The sequence below is a fragment of the Dermacentor variabilis genome, chromosome 1, assembly GCF_050947875.1.
Source record: "Dermacentor variabilis isolate Ectoservices chromosome 1, ASM5094787v1, whole genome shotgun sequence".
Classification (NCBI taxonomy): Eukaryota; Metazoa; Arthropoda; class Arachnida; order Ixodida; family Ixodidae; genus Dermacentor; species Dermacentor variabilis.
The window spans coordinates 280416542-280428684 of NC_134568.1; the positions used below are offsets into that span (position 1 = coordinate 280416542).

Genomic DNA, 12143 nt, shown 5'->3' on the forward strand with positions numbered 1-12143 from the left:
CATATGAAGAGAGCTATCTGTACGTATTCTAAATGAAGCCAATGGTAGCTTGGGGTGAAGCCCAATCCCAGCTTTCGGCATGGTGTTTTCCCCCTGTTGCAGAAAAAGTTTCCGCGAAATATTTTTCTGTTCGTAGATTATGCTTATCCTCGATGTATTTTGCAAATTTAGATGAAAAATAAATTTTGATGCGAAAGCATCAAATCATCCACTGAGCAAAAAAGCAAGCGTCTGTAGCAGCAAAATGGCACCTAAATTCCCATTGGCTGCCACACCACATCGTCAGCGAATCTAAACAGAGCAGATCAGGCGAAACAAGTGTTGCCTGAGGGGAGAGGGCATTGCTACAATGCCACGTCACCAGCACGCCTCCACAGAGCAGGCACCGTAACATGACACCGCGGGGTGAGACAGGTTGTTGTCGGTGACACAGTCGCGTGCGCGCGGGTGCCACCATCTCGCTCTCAGAAGCCCGCACGCGGTTCGTATCGCTCTCGCTCACCCCCGCTGGGCTTAGCTGCTGCGTGCACCTGCCAGCATTGGTGGCTAATGCTGCTCCCTCGGTCTCTCGTTGCGCAGATCGGTGGCATGAGGCATTGGCACCGAATGCTGCTGCTGCTTGCTGACTTGGGCAGCACGTACCGCTATGGTACATTACTTGCAGCCCAAAACTCGCCAAGTGCTCAGCGGCATTCAATTTGGCATTAATGCTTTCGCATTCACAACTCATAAGAAGTGCTTAGGTGTCCTCAGATTTTTATTTTTAACGAGTATTTATGTCTTGTCCTTAAAAGGTTAATACCATCGTATGTATTTGCAGTTTAGAGTAGGATGGACATCTGGGCGCAGTGATACATAGTGGGAAGAAAACCACATTCAGATGACAAGACACAAAAAGAACAGACGTACTATCTCTTGTCTCAATTACTTTGCTTCCCACTGTGTGCCGCCAAGTCCAAGCATCCATGTGACTACAAACTGCTAATATATACACTGATAGCATTATAATGGTATTCCTTTCCAATATTCAGAATGCTTCAAGTTCATTTTAAATGCTTACCGTTATGAGATGCGAAAGGTACCTCCATGGGCCACCAAATATATAGTCATATGTTCTATTGTAAAGCCACCTGATTAAACTCAGGCCATCCACCACTATTGTGGGTTTTGTCCCTGGAGGGCTGTACAAAGCGAACCTTCGTGCTTCTTCCAAGATGTCAACAGGCGTGCAGCCACCTTGTACACGCGTTTCAAGGAACGTCTGTAGCCCCCAAATTCCCATGGTTGATCCTGTGCATTTTGGATAGATTTTGAAAAATACAAAAGCACTCCTTTCAAAACAAGTACATTACAGACCTGTCAACCTTACATATAGAAAATCGTACCTGATTAAATACTAAAACTTCATGAAATATACTGAAAAATTGTTTGGCTAGTGGATATGATTGTTTATTATAGGTTCACAGACTTTTCTCTGATGCTGTGAACAGGCACCCTGCACTATAGCCACAGCAAGAACAATATGTGCCACAGACAAATAGAAATGTTTATGAAATTTATTCATGATATGTTTACATATCCGCTGCTGCAGGTAGGTCTGAGTAATCTCTGTGTCTAAAATATAATACTTTGAAAAACCAGTAAGCAACTGTATCAGAATTCTTTTGAGATAAGTCCTGTCCCAAATTAAATAAAACTATTTGTGTCAATACGACAGTCGTAAAGAAGCTCCAAAAACTAGCTTTGTACAATAAGGTCATAGAGGTTGGCAGGCATGACGATGCGTACAATGCACTTACAACAGAAAGCACAGCTTTCACATTAACAGTATGTTTCCTTTTCTTGCATTGTGGTCTAGCATGTGACATACTGATACTGAAATGTTTGGAAATGTGTACCCCCACGAATAACAAAGTGCACACTCTCGTGATCTAGGTGCCAGCCAACACCATTTTGACTACAAGCAGTAAACAAAACAAGTAGCATCATACGAGGTGACCGAGCCAGAGCAGGTGTCAAAACTTCGCAATGTCCTGCTCCCATTTGACCACATACTGTGTTGCGACGCCTATCATTCTGGGAAACGAAACTGAAGTTAGCTGTAGAAAAGCCATTATAATAAATTATTTGCAGCACTCCGAGGCTTTTCACTAATTTTTATAGGGCTTAGATATCTACAACCTCCACTTAAAGCAAAGAAAAAGGAGAAAATATTGTCAGTACCTCTTTAAATGCGTATCCCACGCACTGTGGGACTATGTAAGTGAAGCTTTTGGTGCTGTTTGCTTTGATTGACAATAATTAGCGGTGATGTTAACAGAAAATGATTTCTTCAATGTGTAGTCCGATACAAGAGTGGCGAGTTGATATTAAACATTACCTTGCGTACACCTCTGCTGTTTGTCTGTGTAGTACACAGAACACACAGGGAGACATATTCACTTGAGGCATTGTTGTGCACCACTGTTCATAACCTCCGAGAGGGTTGAGCACTGTCGTTGCCTGGCATGGCACATCGCATCATGCTTTAATTAAATTATGGGGCTGCACGTGCCAGTAGCACAATCGGATTATGAGGCACACCAAGACTTCAGATTAATTTTGATACCATGGTGTTCTTTAATGTGCACCTAAATACAAGCGTTTTTGTATTATACTCCCATCAAAATGTGGCTGCTGCGGTGGGGTCTAACCCACGACCTCAAGCACTGGCCTAGCCGCAATGATACTGCAGTGGGCACAGAAGTGTTGTTTAGACGTGCGACCGCATCAGTAGTGTCGCCTAGACCCTACAGTGATTGAATGCAGCTTTGCGTCTGCATGCCCTGTGTCAGTTGTCCACTTGGCATGGTGCTTAGTCTTCATAAATAGTAGAAACGTACCATACCAGACCTTCAACTTAAATTTATTGTTTGTCTGCAACCGCTGCCGTGTCTACTATATAGTAGCTTTTCCTTGTCTTCTCACATCATTTTTCCCTCTCCCCTCACCCCCAACCCCCCGGTATGGGAACTGCAAGTGAAGAGTGGCAAGCCCTCCTCTTCCCAGCCCACTGACACAGCCAGGTCTTCCAAGGCAGTCCTTCGCTTCCTTGAGGACACGATGCTGGATGACAGGCTGTAGAGGACTCCTGCCCCACGTCCCGGACCAGTGACACTACTCTCCGCCTCTCCACCCCTTTCCCCACAGATGCTGAGCCATGCTATATACAAGGGATGCAGAAATAGTATCTCTTCCTAACCACAATCACTTCACCCCCCCCCACCCCCTGTCTCATTTCAAACCCCCCCGCCCACATTCTCTGCCTCTTCTCTACAATTCTATCTACCTCTCCTCTGGACCTGCTCGTAAGTAGACAGGTAAGCAGTGCTGTTTCTACAATGCTTTTGTGGGGAGTCATGGATAAGTGCAGCTGTCAAGAGGTTAATGTGGCGACGCCTAGGCAGCTTCAGAGGGCATTGTGCATATGTGATGCGACGGAAAGGTCCAGACAAGTTTCTCGCATTGCTTTTCCTCTCTGCCATGCTCCTTCTATGTATATACATGGAAGGAGCATGGACGAAGCATATACATTATAACAAGCTCTGAACCCCCCCCCCTCCACCGATGTGGTATGCTATACAGCCAAAGCAGCAGCAGCAACAGTGGAAATGTCGTAGGAAGAGGCAAAGAAAGCTTCACTTCAAATAAGTAAGCCACTAAACAGTGAAATTTCAAAGCTTGAGCATTACATGCCAAAACAATAAGGCATTCATAATGCAAAGTCCACTTCATCTTGGACAGTAGTTCTACCGTTTCATTCCCATTTTGCTATAATCTTATCAGCATGTCCATTTTCGCAAGAATGCCAGCCTGTTTAACCTAAAATGCAGTAGGGGAGAAAAGTAGTAGAACCAGTGAACAAATATGCAGCACCTGAACAAAGGTAAACAGAGTGAATATGATATATAGCTGCTGTCAATGAGTCTCACAGGTTAAAAAAAGGGGGGGAGGGGGTTACGTGCCAAAACCATCATCTGATTATGCGGCAAGCCATAGTGGAGGACGCCTGGGGCCGTATTCTGAAACGATCCACTTCGACAATACTATCGCCACGGCAATAGTTTCGCTGAAGTGGATTGCTTCAGAATAAAGCCAGTTTAATTTTGACCACCTGGGGTGTTTTAACGTGCACCTAAATTTAAGTACACAAGTGTTTTACAGCGAAGCTGTATACAGCTAGCTGATTCATACGTCTGTTGCCTGTACGCTGATACCTCTTCGAGCGCAATCCCATGCGCATGCAAAAAAAAAAAAGAGAGGCTGCTGCAGCCGAGCACGCAGCAGTTTCTCTCCAGCTCCGAAATGGGCAAGCGACACATCATAAGTACTCCTGAGGTGCAGGCAGCTTTCTTATCAGCAATGCCGCGAGCAGAAACGGGAACGAGCTCCATGCCAATACTGCAGCCCGGGCACAAGAACAGGCTCGTGCAGCTGAGCGCAAGCAGCAACCGCATACCGAGGATCCAGCAACCTACCAAGTCATCGTTTAATGAACCATCGGGTTTAACCGAGTGATAAACAACGGGGCTGCACGTTTCAGCTTCGCTGGTTAACCATCCGAGTGCTTGGGCGGTGATTTTTGCATTTCGCGCCTATTGAAATGGAGCCCCCGTGGCCGGGATTTGATCCCGCAACTTCGTGCTTAGTAGCGCAACACTAACCACAGCAGGTGTCTTATAGCTTCCACCCAAGCCATGGAAGGTGCGTTCGATTCCCCTCCACCACCTCAGCCAGTTCATGAGGTGCTGCACCCTACCATTCGTTTCAGCGCGGCAGCAATGGCGGGCTCTGAACCGCACCATTCGTTTCGTGCAGCAATGGTGCAGGGCTGGTTCACAATTTTGCTGTACCCTATCTACTGTCGGTGTTAACTTCGTGCAGCCGTACAGTCGGCGTCACCCTTGTGTAGAGCGCGGGAACAGCGGCCGCCGGGGCGCTCCGTAGCCAGCCAGCGAAGTCTAACGGTAGAGGCTGGGCCCGAGATTAGGTGCGTCGGCCGCGCCTGCCCAGATACTTTTCTCGAGCCCAGTGGCTACCGCACTGGCTGCCTCCGGAGCGGACGGCAGCCACCGTTCTCGCGCTCTACACAGGGTTGACGCCGACGGTACAGGTGCGAAGCAGCAGCGCAGCAGACGGCACAGCACACATGCGCAAGGCGCCGTTAAAATCCCGCTTACGCGCGTCTGCTGTGTCTAAGCAAACCGTGGCTGTATTTACACGTCAGAAGCCAATCATACCAGCAGTTCACGACCTCTCAAACTTACGCACTACCTGCATATTAGTCGTGCAAAACATAACGGTCGCACCACGTTTGCACTTTGGCATTAGTTTTGAGCGTCGTGCTGTGCCCGCGCCACAGAAATCGAGCTTTACAATTTCTGAACTTCTAGTGAACCGCCATGAACTGGTTCACAATGGTGCAGGCGAATCGAACGCATCTAGCATCACTTAGAGCAAGTTCTTTAGTGTCTACTCAAAGCCATGATGCCAGCTTTCTAACAAATTCTACTTCATGATAACAGAATCGAACAGGAATCTATGCTCGGTCCATAGAACTGCCTTTCTGCAAGTTATTTGGCTGGAATATTGATTAGTGACAAGAACGCCACATGTAAAGTTTTAAAGGACACATATTTGTACACCTCATTTTCCACAGGAATGAATACAGTCGGCGAGAAATGTTTCCTGTTGGGCTAGTTAATGCTGGTTTGGCATCGTGCTCCAAGGGTAAAAAAAAAAAAAAAAAAAATACGGCGGGTTCAAAACATGAAGCTTTCGCAGTCACAATCATTATCTGGCGCACAAAAAATTCGCAACGCGACAGAGGGAAACAACGAACAAACGGCGCAGCAGCGTACGTAAACAGGAGGGATCTGTGCCTACTTACAAGCCGATTACTTGGAAAGCTAACAGTGCTCAAGAGGCTCAATATTCGAGTGGTCGTTTGACATCACAGAAGACGATCGCACACACGTGCGATGGTGTATGCCATACTGTTGCTACTGAACCATAGAGTAATATCATGGTAATATCACAGAACGCCTATATATATGTACTATATTACTCTGTGACTGTACAGGAGGCATTGGTACAGGCATAGAGTTAGAAACTCTGTGAGTATAGTACCTCTATGACATAGAGTTTCATATTAGTATAACTAGAGGGAAATTTGGCACTGCGATCGTTCAACCATCATGAGATGTTGATTTGAGGAATCGCCAGCTGTTTGTGCGCAGGCGCTAGTAAGAGCGGGCGCGAGCAGCGCGAGTATGGTTAGAGGGGGAGACGTCGGCATCGGAGCGCCGGAGGGTAGCATTTTTTCAGGACGATGCGGCGGCGCTGCTGTCGGCTCCGAGATAGGGTGCCTCGATGTCCTCCTCGCCCGCCGCTCCGTCCAGGCTAGTTCAGGGTGGAGACAAGTGCGTCGTCTGCTACGGCGTCCGCCATGTTCTTGCCCGCTGCGAGCGGCGCGTTGTTGGCCCGCGTGTGGATGAGCGGTTTGACGGAAGCAATGCGCTTTTTTGATTACTTCGATTACGAATTTCTCTACTATTAAGAAATATTTTTGCACCGAAAAAATATGTGCGCCTTCCCTAGGGCCCCTCTTTTATGCCAGCTCAACTTCCTGTTTCTATTTAGTGTCGTTTTAATGCTGCCGTCTGGAAGTACCCTCGTAAAACGCGTTGCAACCATTGATCAGCGGCCTGGCGTGTTTTGTTTACGAACTGTAAATACAGAAATTAAGTTGTGCGGCAATCCCTTTGTTTTACAGTGGGAAATGATGCGTTAAACACAAGCGTTCATAGAGGAATGCAAAAATTGCTACGCTGCCTGCATTTCTGTTCTTCGCGAAGAGTTACGCCGTGAACCTGTGTTGCTTGTGAGCATGTTGGTATGCAGCCCTGGAAATTCCTATTGCATAAGATGCCGGTGGTAAAGAAACGAGGTCAATAAGTGACGAGTAGATACGTGATTTCGGTCACGACGTTTGGGTCGCCATGCAGGTTTTTATTATGTCAGCTGTCAGGAGGTGTCAATTGCCACAGATCTTTCGTAGATCTCAGACCAACGACCAGAAACTACAATGAAGCCTTGAATTAACTTGAACAACATAAATTAGAATGTCAGCTTGCAGCTCAGTTCGATAAGTTGGGAAAAAAGCGGATACCTTGTACAGACACAAGATGAAAAATCAGCACGCACAGCAAAGTAAGAATAAACACATGAATGAAAACTATATTAAAAGAGTAACACAAATGAAACGAAAGTTTTTGAATTCTGGCGATATGCATTAAAATTTAATTTCAGTGTTCACTGTAGGCTCACTCCTGCACACGTCTTGCTTGCATGCCCGTCAAGTCCCGTTGCCGCGGCTTGACGCAGGTGCACACGCAGCCTCAGTCTCGCGTAGTTTGACACAAGGAGCTTTTCCACTGTTTCTTTGTGTTCCTGACAAGCGCCCGTTACGCCCCACCGCAACATCTTTGTCAAGTATGCGGTTACAGCCTTCAAAGGAGATTTCATGGTGAAAACGCTTTCCGTCCAGGTGGTGATACCATTAAAATGTTCCTTGCAAGATTTGAGAACCAGCATGACTGCATCGCTTGGGTAATGAAGGTTGCTGCCTTCAGAGACGGAGACCTTGGATTGTTGAGTTTGCCTGGGTATGCAATTCTTGAAGTTCGCAGTATTTCCGTGTCAGGTCTGCGAGCTGCTTACTTAATTCTGCGCAAGAGGTACAAGCAGACTGCAGGTCAGAGACCCCGGCATTCATTTCGCTGGCTGAGACTTGCAGACCTGCTTCGTCTGTTACCAGTGCACTTGAGCTGGCGTCGTGTGGGCTGCAATTCTGCCCTTGAGTCAGCTCAAACCTGCCTGGTGACGACATTGGGTCCATCGCAGCTTCATGATCATCAGTGGCTATGTCGTGTTGATCTTTAAGTAGGGCCGAGAGGACAGCGGGTCCGGTCCTATCCTTTGGTGCCTTTCTGTGACGAGGCAAAGCTGCGAAAACAAAGGATATCATCAAAATGCATCCCATAAACAGCATTATGCAACAGCGGTACATGCCACGAACGACTTTCTTAATGTCTTTTCACTTTTCTGTCGAAAGCACCGCTTGTTACATTCGTTACACGCTTAGAACTCCTGTAGAGCGACAAAATGTCATTTTCGGTCAGGGTCACTAATTTTTCGTGCCCGGCGCCCTTGTTCTTGTATATATATATATATATAAGTTACGTAGCAACAGCTTAACAACGACCCCTCCCCCACCTCCTACCGAGAGATGAAAATGGAACACGCTGAAAAATTGAACAACTTACGTCTGAAGGAAAACACTGTCGGCACCGCATTTGGCTTTAGTTTTTTCCATCCGTCTGCTCTGTTTTGCTCGAAGCTGTCCTCTTCGAAATGAGCCTGCGCGTTCATAGAAAGTCGTAAAATTTATTTCCTTCGCAAGATATGACCAGTGTTCACACGCCTACAATTGCTGTGTTTCGTACGTTCCTAAACATTTTCCGTACTTTACTGCAACTGCTACATTTAAAACCGCACTATTACGTTACGCAAACAATTCCGCACGTGCGAGTAACGTCCAAGTAACGTTAATTAGCAATGGTTATACTACAGGGTGCCAGAACACTGTCGAACTTTGGGCGCACCATTTTTTTCCAACCAGCTTTTTCCTGGTTGTCCTGCACCGTCCGGAAGGGCGAGATGAACGACTCAAATTGATTCGCCTGCAGCACCGAAAAGCTGAAAAACATCAACGAACGCGCAACACACCACGCCATAAACAACACAGACGCGCACATAGGTTTTAGGAACATGACGGAGACAGTCGAGATGTTATTTTTTGTAAACACTTTAATGTTACTGCTACTAGTTTGCTTAACTGGTAATCTACTTGTCAGCCCAATGTTAACTACCAGGAAACAATATAATCAATCTACTTCGATCATCACTAACGCTTAAGAAAGTCCACGTCGGAAAAATAATTCCCACGAAGCGCCTCAGTACTCACACTGCATATGCACGAGGTGTTCGTGGGCTGCCATTTGTCCCGCTTGATCCTTGCAGTCCACAAAATTCTTCTTCTTGGATCTCTTGGGAACTGAAACATTCGCCAACTATTCCTTGAGTGATTACTGCACAACGGCACGCAGCAGCCGGGCATTTTGTGCCGACGACACCCAGCGAACTCGTCGCAGCAACGTCCTACCACCAGCACCGTGCAGCGCGCGCGGCGGGCATGAACATGGCGGCGGTGGCTAGAACGAACCGGTTCTGGCGGCAGGAGCATGCAGGAGGACATCGAGGCACCCTACTCCGAGATGCCTCCCGTACGCTGGTCCGCTGCGGTTATTTGGTTCCGCTGTGAAGTGCTTTCTCGCTCCGCGGCTTGTTGGGGCGCATGCAATACGCGCATCGGAAAATCATTTTAAAGGCTAGGCGACTTTATCACTGCAGCTGGCCTAACGTACTATGTACTAAATTTTAGTCATTTTATCGCCGCGCTTTAGCTTCGCGCTCATTGCAACACTTAAGAGGAAGCTTTAGCTCGGGCCCAACTCCGACGCGGCCTATTCAAATACATGTAAAACGCAAAAACGTTTTTATGAGATAACCCCTGGACCGATTTTGATTAAATTTGTCGCATTTGAAAGAGAAAGTTAAATTCTAGTGACTGTTGGAAGCGGAATTTGTATTTAGGGCTTGAATTTTCTTAAAACGATTTTCAAATATTTGACCGTGTGAAGAAAATAGAAGCACGAAGTTTATAAATTCATAGCTCTGCATCAAGAAACGATATCGCGGTTCTGTAAACGGCATCCATTAGATCATTCAAAGCGGACAAATTCAATATGTCATTTTACATCTTACGTGAATTTGCTACGTTGGTTACAACGGTTTTGCAAAAGTTGTATTTCTCTATTATTAATTTTTTTTATATTCATGTGTAACATATCAATTTTGTCCGCTTTAGATGTACTATTAGGTGCAATTCACAGAATTGTATTATCATTTTTAGTGGTTAAGTTACAGAGTTGTAAACTTGATAGTTTCGTTTTTTGAAAATTTTCGATTTTTGCCAATTTTTAACGAAAAATTGACAATCTAACTCAAAAATTCGAAACCAACAGTCACTAGATTTTAAGTTTGTCTTTTAAATGCAACAAAGCTCGTCAAATTTGGTGCAGTAGTTGCCGAGAAAAACGAATTCTCCTTTTACATGTATTTAGATAGGAGCACTTGAGCTAAAGCATCCTCTTAAGAGGAAGAGGAAGCTCACTGCCCCCTGGACTCTTCGGACTTTGGAGGTGACAGCCTTGGCAGCAGGAATCCAGGAGAGCCGATGATCAATGGTTAGGCCCAAATAGGTGACCTCCCGCTTTCATGGGACGGTGGTGTTTGCAATGCGCAGATGTTTCACGTATTGGCGTGCGGAGGCCAGCGGGTGTACAAGTAGTCAGGCACGTACCCAGGGGGGGCCCCCCCCCCCCCCGAAATCAAGTGGCATACCCCCCCCTCCCCACCCACGCCACCACTCCTCACACATTCCTAAAGCGCCGCCAGATCAATGTTGAGACTTCGCAGCTGTTCATCGGTCAGCATTATGCTGCCTTTTTCACTCCTTTTAGATGGCGGTAGTTATCGGCATCTCTTGTAATGTGAAGGACAGTTTTCGCGTAGATTCCGCACCCGCGCCATTAACTCGAGATACGTTCAGTTGTCACCATCTATTCAACCGTCACGCGCATAGCTGTTGCTTTTGTTAGTTCAACCTTCTTTGTTTAGGCTGATCCTGGGACCAGGAGAGGGATGCGGCTGTTACTCAGCTGGTCTATACTCTCATGGAACGAGTTGCGGCCGGAGAAAACGCCAATTGCGTTTTAACTTATCCCTTTGCTTCATTGTTTCCTTGAGTTACGGCTCGCCGCGACGCTGGCAGATGCCTGGAACCATATACACGTGATATGAGTTAGATAAGGTGGGAAATAAAATAATGTGAAAGAGCGTCCATCATGAAACCCTGCAATAACCCTTAAACCCATAAGCAAGATGAGTGTCGCCCGTTACCTCGTCTGTTTTTCCCTAACTGTATAGCACTTTTCGTTCAAAATTGGCAACTGGAAACAAAAATAGCAAGGAGTTGAGAAATTAAGCGATCTACTAAGGGAGAGAGCCAAAGCAACAACCAAACTGCAAGCAAAAGCGAATAATAAAAAAGTTAACCGTTGTTGATGAGAATATTTATCGATTAACATCTTTTTATTTAAAAAGGAAGTAGAGAAAACGCCGCCGGAAGTGGAGAACAATTACTTGTTTTGAATGACGCTTCTACAGTTATCGGTCGAACCGCCTCACGTAGCCACTTCTCTGCTGTGCTTATGTGGGTGTTTTTCTAACCTTTCGCAGTGAGCGCAGTACGTCTAGAATCGCAGAGTCCTGCGCTCTACGCGGTTGTATGGGACTGGCGGCCGCACAGCGTTACGCAATTCGCGGAACTGTCAAAACTGATCAACAAGGCGAAAATAACTGATATTCGAAACTATAACATGAGAAAGACTGAAGAAGCCGTAAAAAATGAACGCAGCCTGAAATCAGTAAAAAAGAAACCTGGCATAGGACAAACCATGATGTATGCACTAAAAGATAAGAAGGATATAATATCATCAGCAATTTCGAAGATATAGTAAAAGCAGCGGAAAACTTCTAAGCTGACCTGTATACAATACCCAGAGGAGTCACGATAGTTCACTTAGAAACAGTAATGAACAGTATAAAGAAACCCTCCTATAACTAGCGATGAGGTCAGAAGGGCCCTGCAAGACATGAAACGATGAAGAGCGGGAGGATAACGTGGAATAACAGTCGATTTAATCAAAGATGGAGGAGACATAATGCTTGGAAAACTGGCGGCTCTTTATACGAAGTGTCTATCGACTGCAAGGGTCCCAGAAAACTGGAAGAATGCAGACATTATACTAATCCACAAAAAAAGGAGACGTTAAAGAATTGAACAATTATGGGACCATTAGCTTGCTCCCAGTATTATATAAAATATTTACCAAAATAATCACCAATAGAATAAGGTT

General features: G+C 46.0%; 1 protein-coding gene and 1 long non-coding RNA gene across 3 annotated transcripts in view; both read right to left on the bottom strand.

Moving 5' to 3' along the window:
* LOC142565748 (constitutive coactivator of peroxisome proliferator-activated receptor gamma-like) overlaps positions 1 to 6203 on the bottom strand; it is a 36030-nt gene extending 29827 nt beyond the window's left edge. The window contains exons 1-2 of one of the 2 annotated variants that reach the window (XM_075676286.1): positions 5930 to 6196; positions 1061 to 1290 (exon numbers count right to left, since the gene is read on the bottom strand). In XM_075676286.1, coding sequence (XP_075532401.1) covers positions 1061 to 1282 — 222 coding nt within the window. In that variant the 5' untranslated portion in view covers positions 1283 to 1290; positions 5930 to 6196. Of the gene's footprint in view, positions 1 to 1060; positions 1291 to 5929 lie in introns of both variants that reach the window. The other variant, XM_075676288.1, reaches the window with a different exon arrangement.
* Positions 6204 to 6983: 780 nt separating this feature from the next.
* Positions 6984 to 9326, bottom strand: LOC142573799 (uncharacterized). The gene is made up of 3 exons (XR_012826357.1): positions 9068 to 9326; positions 8367 to 8460; positions 6984 to 8046 (listed from the first exon to the last, which is right to left on the bottom strand). It is a non-coding gene; the product is annotated as an uncharacterized LOC142573799 (long non-coding RNA).
* Between the last annotated feature and the right edge of the window lie 2817 nt (positions 9327 to 12143).